This window comes from Gigantopelta aegis, chromosome 14 (genome assembly GCF_016097555.1).
Source record: "Gigantopelta aegis isolate Gae_Host chromosome 14, Gae_host_genome, whole genome shotgun sequence".
Taxonomy (NCBI): domain Eukaryota; kingdom Metazoa; phylum Mollusca; class Gastropoda; order Neomphalida; family Peltospiridae; genus Gigantopelta; species Gigantopelta aegis.
In genome coordinates, this window is record NC_054712.1 from 27,019,069 (window position 1) to 27,038,973 (window position 19,905).

The 19,905-nt window shown below is 34.2% G+C and overlaps 1 protein-coding gene across 2 annotated transcripts in view; it reads right to left on the bottom strand.

Moving 5' to 3' along the window:
* The window catches only part of LOC121388512 (nuclear receptor coactivator 5-like), a 37,277-nt gene that overhangs the window by 11,455 nt on the left and 5,917 nt on the right, over positions 1-19,905 (bottom strand). Inside the window, exons 2-8 of one of the 2 annotated variants that reach the window (XM_041519875.1) lie at positions 18,380-18,913; positions 15,037-15,147; positions 8,452-8,554; positions 7,274-7,429; positions 6,636-6,719; positions 5,655-5,771; positions 4,632-4,831 (exon numbers count right to left, since the gene is read on the bottom strand). In XM_041519875.1, coding sequence (XP_041375809.1) covers positions 4,632-4,831; positions 5,655-5,771; positions 6,636-6,719; positions 7,274-7,429; positions 8,452-8,554; positions 15,037-15,147; positions 18,380-18,848 — 1,240 coding nt within the window. In that variant the 5' untranslated portion in view covers positions 18,849-18,913. The remainder of the gene's footprint in view (positions 1-4,631; positions 4,832-5,654; positions 5,772-6,635; positions 6,720-7,273; positions 7,430-8,451; positions 8,555-15,036; positions 15,148-18,379; positions 18,914-19,905) is intronic. The other variant, XM_041519876.1, reaches the window with a different exon arrangement.

Here is a 19,905-nt window from a genome sequence, read left to right on the forward strand (position 1 = left end):
TGCTGGCATTTGCATGCTGCACATTATATATATATATATATATATATATATATATATATATATATATATATATATATATATATAGAGGTTATTACAAGAGTGTTTTTCGGTATCGTCAATATCATATATTAGGAATAAAATAATTTTTATTACTAATATATGATATTTACGATACCTAAACACTCGAGGGTAATAATCTCTTTATCATATAATCTTGAGCTTAATACAACATGTTTTTATAAACTGTACACACAACTTTAATTCTAGTCCGCCATTACTAGATATTCAAATGACATAAGACTATGTGGCGTGGTGTCTTTTTGAATGGAAATGACGTCATTTTGGATGTCCTTACATAAAAAACCCTCTAGTGCTTAACGTTTTTTGTTTTCTGAACGCTGGACAGCTTTTAGTGTAAAATTACTATTGAAATGTTTTTATTTGATGACTACGAATGCATACATCAATTATGGAGTGTCACCCTAGTACTTTTGTTTAAATGTCAATAAACTTAAGAGCCATGACCTTGATTAATTTACATCTAATTTGCAATTATTAAAGTATGTAGTCTGAAAAAATATCGCATACTTTCATTGCACTGAAAATGTAAGATATTATATGATAAATACATATAAATAAATAAATATATAAATATCTTTTATAAAGCAATCAAGATCCTAGTCTATGTAAATCACATGATTATCTTTTCATTTCTTTTCAACTTTGTTCCATGTTGTTCACTATCATAATGAAAAAACAAGAGAAAATTAACAATTTGGGTTTTCTTTGATGATAATATTTACTTGTTAAAGTTTCCCTTCAATCATTTGAACATATGGTTGTGGTCTGTTTTCATGGTGGCCATATTATCGATGATGTAATGATTTTAATTTTGAGAAATCGAAGGTAATGTGCAGTGGCAATTTTCAACTGAATCGTCCCCTACCATAATCTCAAAGTTTATATTTGATCAACAATGACTTGTTAAAAAGTCTGAACCGTACAAGTACAAGTGATTTCAAAAATCAAAATGATAAATGCATAAGCATAATATATGACAATAATATTCCATAAATATTCAGTTATGTTTTAATTTTAGAATCACACTAAAAGCTGCAGTAACTTACACATTAATACAGCATATGTGGTTAACTCCCGATTTTTATTTTATATTCAGAGAATATGAACAGTGGTAAGACAAATAGCATCACCAAAAAAAAGTGCGTAAGCTTTGGGTTTTCTTGGGTTTAAATACCATCTTCGTGCAAAGCACAAATGCCGATAAATATAATACATAAATAATAACAAAATGGATATTGAAATATGTCATAAATGATTTATTTACACAGGAATCATAACTGCAAAATTCTAATGGGAACAAAAACTACAATGCAACGTATATTATATCCTACAACATATATTAACCTTCTGACTACTGCAGGCGAGATATCTCGCCCGACGTCACGCCAGTCGATATACTGTACACTGTATACAGTGCATTCCCTAATTCATATTTCCTGCCGTTGTGCACACGACACTCACTGGAAACGGAAATATAATTAAAGACAAAAAGATTTTTTTCGGGAAGTATTTTCGCTTGACAACAATGGTGGCATGTCGCGGTCATTTTCAGGGATCGATAGCCGATTGTGACAGCTAATTTGATAATAAATTTGATCGTTTTACCAACAACGAAAATTACCAAATATTGCAATATGAATCTTAGTTCGGGTTTAAAAAAAAATTCTGGTCAGAAAACCACTGTTATCGGGAATAATGGACATAAATACTGGACAGCTGGCCACAAATGCCCGTAAGTAAATGCAACTTTTTCGATTTTTGGCCTAATTTTAATCACCATTAGCCGATCTAAAATAATAAAAATTACAAAAAAAGACACGAAAATAATACTTACCGATTCATATATGAACTTTATTTCATGTATTTATAAAACATTTAAGTGAATATATGTGAGTAAAAGTTATAAACTTGTACCCACTCAACGTGGTTTTTGTTAAAAATTAATCCAGTAGTCTAAAGGTTAATGAAATATGTTATAACCTGCTTTTATAATTTAAAATAACACCACCAGTATTCCACAATTCATCTCCCAAATACACCCTACCTGTACTGATACACTCGGTAATTTCCTTATTTCAAGTTTATTGTCAGTCGAAAACCGTGATCTCTTAGATTCAGTTTTCTTAACTGGACTCCGATGTGACAGTAGAAGGGCCTGACATTATTAAATAAGCTTTAGTACACTGAAGTAATCCATGTATTTCATGTTTTAAATAACAAAATTCAAATTGTATCATGTATTTTCTATATTTATGTTTTAGAAGCTGTCCTTAAAATCGGTAGACGCTCCTGTAAATAATAAATTACAATATGTATCATGATACATGGAACCCATATCGTGGTATACCGCGATATAAAAATGCTGGTTTTTATGGTTTGGTGCAAGCAATTGCTCCCACTTGCGTCTGCTCGTGCAAAACTATTTCTAGGTGGGCAAAAAACTGCATGCCTCATCACACGCCGATATGGTTAATTTATTTACTCAAAATTATGTGAGCTATTGCTCTCCTACATAATTTTCGGACCATAAACACGGAAATGCTTATAATATTCAAAAGACCATGAGTTAAATCCTGAATGAGTACTTCTGTCCATAATCTGTAAATGGACAGAAAAAACCCAATGCATGTTTATTTGTGTCTTGCGTTTAATGAGAACACAATTCCACCGTCTTTGTACAACATATATGTATCACAACTTTATTACCTGCAGACATGACAGGTACAGAAACAGTTATTTGGGTTTCGAATTAAAATAAACTTTACAGACTAACGAAACAGGGGGAAGTCATATCTCCCTCCAAGTAATTTAGAGTACAATAAGGTCAATTAGGGTCAAGTGATGCAACAATATTCATTTTTTCTTAGCATTTTACATGCTATGCATTAATGATACTGTGCCTTGTATATTGGTGTGTTTGCAAGTTATGCATTGGGGAATCTTTGCATACATTCAGGATATACCGATTATTAATATCTGCGTGCTGCATAATTTTATTTAACTGATATCCTGTTTTTTGAAAATGACATTATATTTTCCTTTTTTGTTGACGACTAACATTATTGTCATGTAACATATTTTCTGGTTTAATGCAGTGTTGCAAAATGGAAAAGATTTATATTTCTTTTATAATTCTGTTCAATTTTTACTTTGATGTGGTTGCAGTTACCATATTATCTCTGATTTAAATTCCACGACATCAAACGTGAAGTGGATTTCACTCTTGCACTTAAACTTAAACATGACGAAGTTTAGATACTATTTCAACAAAATTGCACCTAGCATAAACCTTGCCCTATATTCATGCAGTTCACAGAATTAAATATGTTTTGGTCAAATCTTTAGGCAATAATGTGTGCCACATACTTGCAAAAATTACGTCCAACTCCTTTCACTTCAACATTTAAGGCCGATTGTCTCCTACCGTATATCTGACAAGACGTATTTTTAAAAATAGAAATGGAATCCTGCATTTTTTGAACCAACTGTAAATAAAATGAAAACACTGAAAATAGCTATTGTTTATCCAGATCATGTCATTTTCAAATTTGATTTATACCACAACACGAGTTGAAAGGTTTCAAGTTAAAAAAGCGCTGGTTTCCACCATAAACTTTTGATCTCATTTCGTTATTGGTGCTGTTGAAATAATCAAGTTTGAGAGAGAAATGTCTACACCAACCAATTCATACCAAGTAGTGAACAAAACAAAATACAACCTATGCCAATATTCTGTTTTCTATTTATGTTAACCTTCTGACTACTGCAAGCGAGATATCTCGCCCAACGTTACGCCAGTTGACATACTGTACAATATACAGTGCATTTCCCAATTCATATTTCCCACCGTTTTACACATGGCACTCACCGGAAACGGATGTATAATACAGGAAACTTGATTTCTTAACAAGATGGTTTCTTTTGTTTATGTTTTTTTTCAATTGAAAATACCGTGGAATTTTGAGTTCAAAACGTGGTTTTCGGCAAGTGTTTTCGCTTGACAACAATGGCGGCACGTCGCGGTCATTTTCAGGGATCGATAGCTGATTGTGACAGCTAATTTGATAATAAATTTGACCGTTTTACCAACAACGAAAATCATCAAATATTGGGATATGAATCGTAGTTCATTTTTTAAAACCCCCCACTGTTATCGGAAATAATAGACATAAATACTGGACAGCTGGCCACAAATGCGGGTAAGTAAATACAACCTTTTCGATTTTTTCCCTAATTTTAGTCGACATTAACTGATCTAAAATATCATAAAAATTTGAAAAACCAACGAAAATAACACTTACCGACTCAAATATGAACTTTATTTTATGTATTTATAAAACATTTAAGTGAATATATGTGAGTAAAAATTAAAAACTTGTACCCACTCAAATTGGTTTTTGTCAAAATTAATCCAGTAGTCTAAAGGTCAAGTGCCGGTTTCCACATTAAACTTTTTATCTTATATTATCTCATTCTGTTATTGGTGCTGTTGAAATGATCTAATTTTGTGAGAGAGAGAGAGAAATGTCTACACCAAGAAGAGATCTCACCCTGTGGTGTCCCGTACAGGATGTTCAGGGTGATGGACCTGTGCACCTCGTTCTGACTGTTGACGATGATAGCAAAGATTCCCCCGCGTCGCGAGATCTCTTCAATCTGCTGTTGGAGAGTGCGGTCCTCGGGAATCACAGTAATATCGGTGACAACACCAAACTGCTTGAGGCGTGCCTCTATACTTAGTCCGTACTGTCTGCATACCAATAAAAACAATAGAAACCATTTCAGATACACCTCTATACAAATTCTGTTTTGTTTGCATAATAATAATATATTAACAGTAATAATAATATTTTTAAAAAAACATACACTAAATATATTGACTAAAACTTGTCTACCCAATATTATCCAACTCCATGAACAGGTTTGTACATTGCCATGTTGGAATAATTTTGCACCATTCTTGTGATTTATAAAAGCATGTCCTTCATATTTGCAAAATCTGGTATCTCCTTTCGAATTTTATCACATTTCCCACCCAATTAGTCTTCCAGACTTGAGAAAATTGATGAACCACCCCTCCACCCACACCTGAACTGATGCACTTACATGTTCTCGTGTTCAGCAGTTGTTCCAAACTGGTTTCAGAAAACTGAAGACTACTGCTAATCATAACATTCACAATATCCAAATACTAAAGCTAAACCTTGGACTTTCAGGGTTCTGCCTAGAAATTTATGATTGATGGAAATAACATAGCAAAATATAAAATTCATGGCTGTATAATGACATATCTATTTAAATGTTGGCTGGAAACTATCAGCAGCAACAGTGTTGATCAGAACTTGACCAGCACTAACCACCATGGACAGAGCCCTGAGCATTAATAGAATAATCTCAACTTTGTCAACAGATATATACATCCATTCTGCCACACCAAAACAATTGTACTTTTACAGGGTTGACAATGACTTTTTTCGAGTCAATTTTCATAATAAATTATTAAGAAAAAGTTAATTTATGCAAATAGAGTACAAATAATAAGCAATCAGCAAAGACAAAATATAAAATCTTACCTAAGAGTGGAATTCATCAAAACAATCATACATTCTGTCTTCAGTGGTGGTAGAACGGGATCACGGTAGGTGGAAGGATAAGGTTCACGAGGGTAAGGATCAGCATAGGGATCACGTCTGAAAAAACAAAAAGCTGTCTTTTAAATACATAGTTTTATGACACCAGAGCTCATTGCTTAATGAGTGGTAAATAAATGTAAATTATATAGCAGCTGCGACACTTTAGTTAGTTAAAATAAAGTGCTACTTTTTATATACACTTTGTAGCTTAAATAACAGTAAAGACAGCAGTCTGGTTCAATTGTACTTGGTCAGAAAGGAAATTTAGATTAAAATGTAATAGAGCATTTTATTTCAACTTATTTTCATGCTTATATCCTATTAATGTTCAAGCACGCTGTCGTTCCTGGGCACATACCACAGCTATCTGGGCTGTCTGTCCAGGACAGAGGGTCAGTGGTTAGTTGTTAGTTAGAGACGTGTTGGTGTAGTGGCCTTACACCTACCCACCGACTCATTAAAACGCGCTCTGGGTGGGAACCGGTACCTGGCTGCGAACCCAGTACTGGTACCTACCAGCCTTATGTCCGATGGCTTAACCACGACACCACCAAGGCCATGTACCAGAGCTTAAGGGCAGCCTGTAATGTGTCCAGGGACATGAGTGCTTGCTATCAATTTGATTTGTTTTCATCATAATATTAGGCACAAAAACCAGCCAGTGTTCATCCTCCTGAATACATCTCTACTGTTTAAATGTCCCCAAGATACATTTTGTTGCTAACTTAAAAATTAATACTGCCTCACTGCCATTTTGATACAAAAAAAAACTAAGTTCGACCCTGTCCACTGAGATCAGGGGAAATTAACATCCAATCGAAATCAACAACAAAGCTTAAGTTGATGTTCCAAACTAGATATAATCTCCAAGGATTGAAAATTCTTAGTTTTGTTGACCAGTGCTTTATGTCTGTCACATACCTGTAGGGGTCGTCTCTATAGCGGTCATAGTACGGATCTGCAGGTGGTGGGCGTCGGTAGGGGTCGTCATAGTATGGATCATCCCTGTAACAAAGTGTTTGGCTCACAATCAACAGCACAAGTGCATAGAATTAGGTTATTTCCCACAGTGTTCATTTCAAAATCAAAACAATAAAATTCTATTGTTTCTCCAGTAATTAAAATATTGTATAAATTTAAGTAAATAAATACAAAATGAAACATAGGCCTTTCAAATTGGTAAATTTACTGGCTATTTTAATTTCCATGCTGGGTTTAACAGCATTATTCTGACACTGCCAGGATTTGCTATGAAACAATAAATAATGGATTTGGGGGGGGGGGGGGGGGGGGGGGAGACCCCCACACACACAACCACATTATCATTTGTGAATTTGCCCATGATAAGCACTTTGTTTTTTTTAAAAACAGAACTAAACAATAATTAAAAAACAAAAATGTTGTCAAAGTAGACCCATATGACTATCACAAATGAGACAACAAACCGCAATATCACAGAATGAATGTTTAACAACACCCCAGCACAAAAATGCACATTGGCTATTGGGTGTTAAACAAAAGTAAGTAGATGAATATGATTCACAGAGACTGAAGGTTACCGTCTCGGAAGCAGTGGGTCTCTGGGTGCTCGTGGTGCCAGTGGCTCGCGTGGTGGGTACCGCCCATCTCTGAAAGGGTCTCGGTATCGGTCAATGTACGGGTCTCGGACTGGTGAGCGATCCCGAGTGACTGCAGCTGGTGGTAAGGGAGGGTATCTGAAAGCACAAGAATAACATTCCTTGTGTTATTTTTGTACAATTATACAGAGTTTTTGCTGTTATACAATTTACTGAATGCTGATTGGATGACGTCGCTAAAAACAATGTTATGCTTGGAAAAAGCACTAAGCAATTTTATACCAAAAAAAATATAACTGATATATAAAAAAAAATAAAAAAAATAACTAACAATTCTTATTTAAAACTGAAGAAACAGTAATTTGGACAAATTTATTCAAAAATAATTAACCAAATCAAATTCTTCTTAATCAAACAAAATGCAAAATTAAGACTCATACTAAATAGGTTATATACTGATTTGATGAATGAGCATTTTAGACAATTTATTTCAAAATATATTTGCCAGATTTAATTTCAGTTACCATTTGGTGAATAGTAGGTTAAAGACCCATGATCAAACTTGCAAGTGCCATCTTTCACATTTTTTTTATTTGGGATAAATAACTAAAAAAACTAATCAAATATTTTTGTATTAATCTTTGCATAATTAACTTGAAGAGTATCAAATTTGTGATCTACTGCCACTGGGTTTAAGCAGTGGAATTCCCAAGAACCCCCGACTGAAAATATGAAGCTCAACAACATCCCAGCACAAAAAATACATCAGCTATTCATGTCAAATGAAGATCAATAGAAAAAAAGAAAAAAAAAGAAAAAAAGAGCCCCTATTTATTAATCATCAGCCATTAGATGTAAAATTTTTTGGTAATTTTGAGTCTCAGTGAAAAACTGCTACATTTTTCTTTTGGTAGCAACAGATCTTTTATATGCACCATCCCACATACAGGACAGCACATACCACAGCCTTTGATATACCAGCCATTGTGCACTGGTTGGAATGAGAAATAACAAAATGGACCCACCAATGAGGTTCAATCCCAGACAGACTGTGCATCAGGCGAGCACTTTACAACTAGGTATGTCCCGACCAGGCTTGTAAAAATTAAATTTAAAAAAAGAAGAGAGAAACCCTTTATTTCCCGATTAGTGGTACGCACCCAGCTGAAGATCCTCGATCAAATGGTGGTGGGGAGCGTCGGTCTCGAACAGGTGGAGGACCATCACGCCTGTCACGACGCCCTTCAGCTGCCATTTTGACGTCTATCAAATAAAAAGAACAAAACATGTAGTCACTGAATGTACCATATAGTTTTTTTTTTAAATATACATGTTTCATAGCACTGTAATGATACAGGAGGTCGCAATAGGATACATATCCCGATACTTGGGTCACGATACTTAACTTTTCATATCAATAATTGATAATTAAACGGTTTAGTTCAAGTTTATGAAACATGATAACCGTAATCAAAATTTAAGACATGATACAAACTGTATTACAGGATAGTTTTATTGTCACTTCAAATGCTGGGGAATTCCAGCAACTGAACATCAAATTACGTTTTCGTTGTTCTACTGTGCATGTTCGTAAATTTCTGCTTCAACTTTTTTACCAAAAATTATTAAAACATGAATGTATCGTATTGTATCGCAATATAGCTGTTCTGAATCGATGTATCGTATCATGGCCCTCGTATTGTGATACGCCTTTGTATCGCAATACGATACTGAAACGCTACAGCTGTAATGTTTCACCAAATTACAGTGAAAAAGCATCCAATTATGACAAAGTAACAATCAATGTATGACTATATGCTTGGTAATAACCAGGGTTGTGCATTGGTAATTATGCGAGACAGGCAAGAGTGAAAAGTATGATATTTTTAGGGTGGTCTGAGAACATGAACTCGTGATTTTAAATTACTGAAAAAATATTAGTGTCAAGCAAAAAGCCTAAATTCATTGAAGGTGTTAAGACTGATCTGAAGTTGTAAGGAACTGCATCGAATAACACTCTGCAGTTTATGTTAAAATACACTCTGCAGTTTATGTTAAAATACAAGCTAACTTCCACAATCGTGTTTGGACAATACGTTACCAAGCCCTGATAATTTACATACTAAATTGCCACGATGTCAATTCAGAACTTATAGGTTTTTATTGGTGGATTCCAATTGAACAGTGATCTAAAAAACCTAAATGCATATGGCCTGCCTTTTTAATTGAGTTTCACCCATAGTGCTCTAGACTGTAAATAAATACTCAATGATCAATGAAATATAATTACTTATATTTTCCATCAGAATACAATTTACTCTATTCTTATCGGATGTCACTAAAAACCTGAATGTTATCCTTTGATGAAAATGGCATATCACTATGTAAAACAGGTCCAGGAAAGGAAGTTAAAAACTGATTTGTGTATATCTCAACTAAATGAAAGTCTTGTTTCTAATTATAAGAATTGTTTGTAATTTTTTCCTGAATTTAGCAATGTACAACAGTCACAAATTTAGTATAAAAGACATTCTCTATGCTACATGATTTTATACAGTATGTGACTGTTATACATTGATAAAATCATAAAAAGCATCAAACAATTCTTCTAAACATATCAAAACTCCAAAAGAGACACTCCAGTACTTAGTGGCTGTGACGTAAACAACGTATTTGAAAATGAACACTTGAGGCAACATATCTCTACCACTTTATCTTTCCAATAAGTAGCAAAGGGTTTTTATGTACTTTCCTCATAGATGGGGCTGATCTACAAAATATCATCATATGTAATAATATATGACTAATTCTCACAATTTTCATTGACAAGAATAAGATGTTTGGATTCCAGTCAAAAAAAAAGAAGATTAAAATGAACTAGATTCAGGTAACGATGCAGCTGGAATTCTGACAAATGTATACACAAACAATAATACTTATAGGTGTAGCACATTTAGTCAATAACATTAATCAATTCAATCAATGATGAACAAACAACAAAATGCAACAAACTTTTTTAAAACATTTTATTCGTTATTTTTAGAAATGAAATGACGATTTCTATAGAGAAAAGTAATTGCTTTTTATGACCAATGAAACAGATTGAGCTCATGGAAAGACTGCTAAATATATTTATGACAAAACACATAAATGTTGAATTTCTTTATTGATTTGTTTTTCTTCTTTTAGCCGACATGTGCTTGGAGATACACAAATACATCTAATAAGTACCAAACATAATGTACATTAAACTAATTAAGAGTGGTTGTAAGATTATTAAACAAATCAGTATTAACACTTTTTACTGGATTTATAAAAAATGTATTATAAAATGAGTTTGTTACCTGTGTGAAAATACTGCCAACTTGGACAGATGCAGCTGTTGAAAAATACTGCGATTCTTCGGCTTTTCAGTTATCAAATGTGTTGTTTAAAATGTTTAAAACATTTGTACGTGTAAAGTGCAGTGTTGGGAATCGGCTGGAACTTCATCATCGGTTAACTCTGATTATACAATCAGTTAGAATTATATGAACAAAAGAAGGATTTGAATTGTAAGGATCATGCACCTATTGTCACGTGCACCCTACAAATGGCTAATTTTACCTCTCTTTTTTTTAACTATTTAATATCCTGTTTCTTTATGGACACATGAAAACAATCCCAAACCCCAGCATATTTAGATCAATTCTATATCTAAATTGGAGGAACAATTACGGTTAACATTTTCCCCAAGCATTCGATTATGGATTTTTATAATCGATCCTCAGATCGGTAGAAACAAACCGATCAATTTTCTATTAAAATCGATCATTGCAACATCACTAGTAAAGTGTATATATACGGACAACTAAATAACCTTACTGACTGATCTTACTGCTCAATGCAATGTTGTTGCCAGCTGACCTGCATTCACATTAGCTTTTTACTTCATGGATGAACTAAAGATTAGTATTGAGAATCAGTCATGAATTTTAATCGGTTTTCACCAATCAATAAATTTTCATACTTATGAATGATTTCAGTTATTAGGAGTATTTACCTACTGTTGTTTTTAATGGGATAGATCTTATAAAATATATTAATTTTCATTTTTAATACCCATTTTCCAGATCTCATCATGAAAAACATTCAGTGAAGTGATTAATTGCTCTCCTAACTTATGGTGAGTCATTTAAGATATTACAATACTGACAATGATATCTGCAGTACTATTTAAAATTCATATGCTATGGGGAGCTAAAAATTACTTTCTTTAACTAGTCTAAGGAGTGATATATGTAACTCCCCTGAAAGGGTGAGGTATGATTTTCTTTAAGTATGTACGAAAGCGAAAGCAAAAGCAAACTACATTAAATTTCACACACATTTGGCAATCTAAACTAGGAACAATTACAGGTAACTTTTTTCAGTTGATTATGTAATTTATGGATTCACCATCGATCATCACACTGCTTGAGCCTAAATTATCAATTTTTTTATAATTAATTATCAGCTAACCACTACTGTACATAAATAATAAAACTTAACATATACATAACAAACAAGCATATAATGTTGCAAAATGTTTTTTATTCATAACTAGTGTTTCACAAATTTACCCTGATCCTGTTAACTCTGTAAACTAATACCGAACTGCAATGAATTACCCACGTGTGGAATACAATTTAAGTTATAATGCAATTTAATCTGTCATTTGAAAGTGTGGAACTACTAAAATCAAGATCATTTAAGAAACAAAAAGATTGTCGCTTTATCTACATGTGGTTACTGTGAAACTGATCTGGAGAGCAGTTCGTACTGCTGCAACCTAAGCTATTCCTAGAAACAAGGAATCTTTTAAAAGCACTTTCCCAGACAGCACAGTACACACCATTGCCTTTGATATACCAGTTGTGGGATACTGCTAGGTAAATTAAAAAAATTAAATAAAAAATTAGAGTTCACAACTGAGAATCAACCATATGACCCATCCAAACTCCTGCAATTAAGAAAACGTCCACCGCAAAAAACAAGCAGTGGGAAAAATATTCAATATAGTTCACAGTAAAAAAAAGTGCCATGGAGAATGAAAAACTCCACAGCATTGCCGATTGCCATGGGTAATTGTAGGGGTGGCCATCACACCCACAACCTGAATAGGAACAGCTTCGTTCTGTGAACACTTCACTTTTCATACAGTGTGACAAACAGTTCATACTTGTTATAATTTCAAGTGAATGAAGTATGTAACTTGTAAGGCATAAATTATATCAAACTATATTCTCCAATTATTTACAAGTTTTAATACACATTAATACTCTGCAATAGGGGTTCATATTTTATGGCAATAAAATGTGTCAAAAACAACAATAAAAATAGATAGATTTTAAGAATTGCTGAAAGTAGTGCAAAATTAAAATGGAAACACATGGAAGTATGAATAACATTATTCTGAAGTTAGGTGATGTCATTTTGACCAATCCAATCATTAATAATATAAACATGCTCAATATATTTGCTTAATTTATCATAATTTGGGATTTTAAAAAAATCAGTACATGTATATACATGTCTAATAAGAGTGTATTTACTGACTGGAATTAAAATCTGTTTGACACTATTTATGATTACTTGGGGCTGGATTTGGGTATGCTGGATGTAAAGGGCAAAATTTTTACAAAGTCTGTTTATATGTAACTACATACATTTACAATGCTTTAACACCTGCGTTTAAGATAAACAGGCTTCGTAAATTCGGCCCAAAATGTTCCCACCATTATTTATCTACCTACCTCTATAGTTAGATTTACACCTAGCTAATACTGAATTAATCCATATACTAATATGGCATTAATTCAGACACTGACCTATTAATGTCAGATATTAACAAATATTTTAAAATTAATTTGTGTATTCAGACACAAAGAAACCAACACTTCATAAGCCTATATGAATCTGTAAATAAATATGAAGTTTAAGCAATTTATTAAAAAGATAAAGATGTGAACTTTTGTTTTTAATAATTAAAGATCAGGGGTGCACAAATCGGTTGTCGCACGCTCGGGACAACCAAAATATTTTGAGGGCAACCATTCTTTGTCAAACAGTTGCCTGACGGGCAACCAAGAAAATTATAAAATAAATAAAATGAAAAACAAAACTTCACGACATTGGATAGTCACGGACAATTCAAAGGTATCGGCACTGACAACTTGACTGACAAGCAATATACACCCTAACGCTGCCATTCACTCAGTGTCCACCGTGCATGATTTTAGCAGGTGGCTTTTGGAAAAGCCATATGCCAGATATTTCATCCCCAAACTAGCTCGTTCCTATTAATTCTCGCGACAAAATATTTCCTATTCACCCTAAAAACCTTGACACATCTCAATACTGACGACTTGTACTTACCGAGTGTGAATTTTTAGACAACATCTGGCAAGCTGCAGTCTAATTAATAATGAAATATTTCTTAAATGTTGTCATTATAAACTTTACTTCAAAACGAGTTCTGCATTTTGTAAAAGGTGTTTTTCCTGTTTTAAGTTCTTCATATTTTCATGAATTAAATTGTATTTTTGTTAAATGGTTTAGCAATATCGTCAATATGAAATATGTATTTGGTGACAAAATAATCCGGATACGGACAAACTAGTAGTACTAAGTAGGGTCGATTTCACATGAGACAAAATGTTTTGTATTACTGAAAATGCGGATCAGGCCTGTTACTCGTGATCGTCATGTGTACACTCTTTTACAGAGTATTCCCGTGCTTTCTCGAAGGAGCTGTTCAACAATTCCTGCAGTGTTTTGCGTCATTGGAATTGTACGCGTTACTGAATGGTGGGGTTTGTTTGTTTTGAATTATGTATCCTTTTTAAAAACAATATTTTAAAATATTACTCGTGTTTAATTTGTTCGATCTCTTACACAGAGGTTAAGCAGTCGTTAAACATTTGTGCTGAATGTTAGCTAACGTACGTCACAATCTTTGGGAATGGATGATGCAGCTGTTGAAATGAGTATTACATAATTTTAGTTTGTTCGCGCCCTTTATTGGAGGGGCTGAAGTGTATGTGCACGTGCGTTTGTGCATGTTTTCCCCAGCGTTACATGATGTTGTGATAGGGAGGGGATATAAAAGCCTGATTTGTGTCTGTCGGGTAATTGTTAAACTACCCCTTCCCAAATTGATTAACTTGTCTTTGTTTTAATAATTGAAAACCCTGTAGAACCGACCGTGACAGCCCAAGCGAAGATGAGCTGTAGATAAATTATGTTAAAAAAGGAATAAAACTAAACTGGTAAGTAATGATAATAATAAAAATATTTAAATTTAAATTTCAGTTTCATTTTAATGACAGTTCAAAATTATATTCAAAAAACTTTTATGAAATATGTGGGCAACCAAGAGATGATGTTGGGATGTTGGGCAATCAAACTTTCACATTTGTGCACCCCTGATTTGCTACAAGTGCTAGATCTAATTCTTGTCTGCAATCATCCACAGTATACAAACAATATACTAGTGTGTGTGTGTGTGTGTGTGTGTGTGTGTGTGTGTGTGTGTGTGTGTGTGTAAATTAAATAATTTTAAACATTCATTTTATATTCTGGTTTATTCATGTGTTTAGTACTTCATTTCAGCCAGTTTTCTCTCTACTAGACCACGTACCAAGCATGGAGTCAAGCTTGGGAAATTATTTCTGGATTTAAGCAAGAGAAACCAAAGCCAGCTGATAAATGTTCACAATACATACCAATCACATTGCCTTTTAACAAGGCATCCTTTTCCATAGACACAGCTTTCAAGGCATCATATTCATTCAAAAATTGAACAAATCCATAACCTTTTGAATGGACAACACTATCTGAAAAACAAAGCATTAAATATGTAGCACAAATGAAGCACAAAGAAATAGCTGTTTAATTGCAACCCTGTATGTAGCTAAATCAGCGGTTATTAAAGCTGCGGTCATAATTAAATATTTCACAATCAGGGATTTATTCAGTCATTCTGTAGGTCCAAACATAGGCCCCCAGTGTTTCTGCCAGAAAGAAATGTTTGGGTATGGCACTATGAAACTGAATGCAAACAGTCAACATTGGGTATGGGGGGCCTCCCCCAGAAAGAAATGTTTGGGTATGGCACTATGAAACTGAATGCAAACAGTCAACATTGGGTATGGGGGGCCTCCCCCAGAAAGAAATGTTTGGGTATGGCACTATGAAACTGAATGCAAACAGTCAACATTGGGTATGGGGGGCCTCCCCCAGAAAGAAAATGGGTTGTGTTTAGGGTTAGGGTTAAGTAATTAATTTTGTCAAAAGATTAACTTTAAAAAATAAAATCTGCAAAATATTTGGGTATGGCACTATTACTGCTTTACCCTCTGGCAGAAACCATGGCCCCTTTTCAAAACAAAGTGGCACTCAAAATTCACAATGTCTGTACTAAAAATTATAATTATAATGATGTCTATTGTAATAAATTAATTTAAATTGTGTACTGCATCATTCAGTAGCCTGAAAAAAATATCCCAAGTATGAAGTACTCCCCAATCCTATCGGATACACTGTGGGAACCTGCCAAAATATCCTGGATAAATCCATGACCATGTCAGGTCTTTGAGAATTTGAAATTTGCATAATCCATCCAAGTTACGCAAAAACAAGTTCAGATTTTCCATTTTGTTTTTTGTGCAACTCATCGTAACCATGTAAAAGATATCTTGAAGTTAATGTGCAAGTGAAAAATAGGTTACGTAAAATATGACTAAAGTACTATTCAAAATTATACCCCGGTGATTTTCCAGTCTTTCATATTAGTTATGAAAATCCCTGGAATAAAAACCATAAAAATGTGTTAGTATTATTATGACCTGTTATGGTATTCAAACAACCGGTAGAAAAAATGACAATAAATGACCTGTTATAGATACAAATATGAGATTGTATCTACAATTGTACTGCAAAACATATTTAATTTGAAACAGACTATAACACCCAGGTAGATATTGTGGAACACTGATTGGAATGGAAATTAACCATACAGATAAACCCTGGGTATGTTGCACCTTAGTAAAGCACTCAATGAGCAAACATCAAAGTTGTAATTCTGTCAAGAATGAAACTGGAAGTTGACTTTGGCCAATATCTTTGAAGAGCCCATATTTGTTGAATTTTGTTAAAAACGGTTATGGGGTCATTCCATGTGAAATCAACAAATATTTGAGGTTGCCCACGCACTACGATCTCAGATTCACTCAAAATTTGTACCAAACATGCCTCAGTTATCCACATGAACAAATCTCAAGTTTGAGTTCGTTATTTCAAATAGTTTTGAAGTAATGGACATTTTCCTAACTATGGTATGAGTTAAATTTAGCTGATAAAGCAGACTGGTGCTTTTCAGTCATCAGACTAAATGACTAGATACCAGGGGACAATATTTCGAAATCTGAGGGAACCGGAAGTCGGTTCATGTGGTTTTTACTAGGTAACCAATTGTTCGGTTAAAATAGCAGCAGATAATTTAGCCATCCCCAGCAGTCTGAGCACATTTCTTTAAAACATTTGGCTCGACTCTATACTGAACATTTACTTTAAACTGGTTGCAAATTACAACTGTTGAAATATAATGTTGTTTACCGATTTGCTGCATAACTGTAAAGTTTTACATCTGCATTTTCAACATTTTTCATTTATATCCAGTCATTCAGTATGATGACTGAAAAGCACCAGTCTGCTATAAATCAGTCCTTAGTGCAAATGCAAAACTTCAGGGCTCTAAGTCCATTATGTTCTGAGATAATAGATCTTGAATTATAGCAGGAAAATTACAGCGACCATTTTTCAGCTAAATTTAACTCATGTAAACCATAGTTAGGAAAATGTCCATTACTTCAAAACTATTTGAAATACAGAACTCAAACTTGAGATTTGTTCATGTGGATAACTGAGGCATGTTTGGTACAAATTTCAAGTGAATCTGAGACCAATATGTGTGGGCAGTTTGTTGATTTGACATGGAATGACTCCTAAAACAAACTGAATTTGCCAAAATGTTCACCATAAATTGAACAAATTAATATAAAGAATATTTTTTGTCCACAGGTATGACCGAGGTACATCAGCCATGTGAGATAATATGGAGGCAAACAATGCATATGGTAGGCTGTTAATTGACAATAAGAACCATTATAAAACTACTATGTATAACATTTTAGACTGTACATGTAGCTGTATTTTAAATTGCAAGCTGTTCCAGCTCTTAAAAGGCAGTAATGTAATTTAAATAAGAAAATAAATTAAAAACAATTATTAGTTTGCTCCAACTGATCAATGTTAAAGTTTAACTTAACTGTTTTTAAATGTTTTCATTCATTTTCTTAAGTGTCTCCACTTAAGATTCAAGCATGCTGTTCTTGGCACACATCCATTGAGACATGACGGGTTAGTGGTCAGTGATTTTTAAAAATGTGGGTTTTGGGTGGGTTTTCTGCAAATGTTAATAACCCTGTAATGTGTTTAAAAGCTAGTTCCTGATTGGTTCATATTAGCTGGTAGTTCCGATGATATTGCTTCATTCTTACCCTTTGGTATCAACCAGACTGTCACACATTCATATTAGCCGGCAAAAGCCTGATATCATTTTTACCTGTTATTTCTTCTCTTAATGACATCACTGAGCTTGACAGGTTTTGTTTTTAAGTGGATAGGGAGCATTAGTACAATACTAAAACCACAATGCCCACAAAAGTATGTATAACACAAAAGACAGTTTTAAAATATCAACATCCTTATATTTGTTTATTATGCAGGATAGGCTTTTGTTAGTCTTGGGGTCACAATACTGCAATAAATACTAATCCATACTGATCCATACCTGCTTTGCCTTCTAGTGGAAAATTTCAAAACATAGATTAGTAACCAGATCAGATACATACGAGAAATTCCACAACCTACTAATCATTTATTTATGCAAACCTGCAATAGAGTATCTTAATTATTCTAAATTAGCAAAATCATAGCTATAAAATATGACAAGTAAACCAATTGTTAAATTACCTCGGTCACTAACAGTCAATACAAGTAACATACCTATTATCTTTCCATAGCGACTAAAATGTTGCTGAAATTCCTCATTAGAGATGCGGTCCGACGGCAGATGCCCAACAAAAACTCGAGCATTGAGGAATTCTGCCTTCTCACTTACAATGGGGCGTACTGGTGCCTCAGTTCGAGCGTGCTTATCTGAAGACATTTTTGAGTGCCGTTCACTGGAGCGACTGCGAAGCCGACTTCTTGATCGACTTGACGACCGACTGTGTCTCCGACCTCTTGACCCACTGTGTTTTCGACTTCTCGATCGACTTGTGGAACGACTGTGCCTGCGACTTCTCGACCCACTCGTGGATTGACTGTGCTGAGGAAGTGACTTAATGTGACCAGAATGCACCGGAGACCGAGAATGCGGCTTCTGAGTTCTCTGGAGGGACCTCTCTGAACTGCTTGATGAACTGCTGCTGCTTTTTCGGACTCTGTATCGCTTGCGACTTGGTGAGGGCATTTTATGTAACAAAACACTCTCTAGTGGTTGTTGCCACGAGGGACAAACAAAATCTTGCTATTCTTCTGTCAAGCAAAGCAAAATAAAACATCGTTTTATTTATAAAAATAAAAGACAATAAATCTATCTTGCTATCTATCTTCTGTCAAGCAAAGAAAACTATTTTTTATTTACAATAGTCTTACTATAAATAAAAAGAATCAGTACATATACCACAAAGGAATACTGTTTAAAAATCCTTTGGCACATTTTGAACTATGGCTATTTGCCACTGGTGAGAGATTTAAAAAAATATATTATGCATGTATCCATAGAGGACAATGCCTTATCTACAAGGGCCTTTGATGCACCAACTGAGGGGTACTGTTATTGGCATAGCCAGAACTTTATCTTGGGTGGGTGAGGGTGGCCAACTACACTGTCTATGATGCAACAGGAAAATACAAAAGGTAGTGGGATATAAAAAGAGAGGTATGCTTCGAGGGGGAAGAGGAGCATAGCTAAGGCTAGGTCATATGTACATATAGTCTTAAGATTAAAGAATAAAAAAGTTAAAACATTCTGTTATATATAAAATATTCATTGTCAATTTATTTATAAGATGTACATTAAAAATTATATACTCTGTCAAAAAAGAAACACATAGGCAAAATATTCATGGAATTATCTCTTTAAGTTTAATACAAAGTGGCATAATTTCGTTATTTATGATTGTATCAGTCAAATTTGACATGAGTATGTGACAATGTTCTTGCTTTTGAATGATGGCAGTGGAGTCGTTTTCGTCACCAAACAGCGTCGCACAAGGGCACTGAAATCAGTACCATGTGTGGCTACCACCAGCAGCAATCACTGCGCAACATCTTTTTGGTATAGACTGAACGAGTTTGAATCCAGGCACGTGGAATTCTAGCCCATTCTTCCTGCAGTGTATGTGACAGTTGCGGAAGCATCCAAGGCTCCGGGTCATGCTGGTTTACACGTCTGTCCAGTTCGTCCCATAGATGTTCAATGGGGTTGAGATCTGTCGATCTTGATAGCCATGGCAGTACATTAA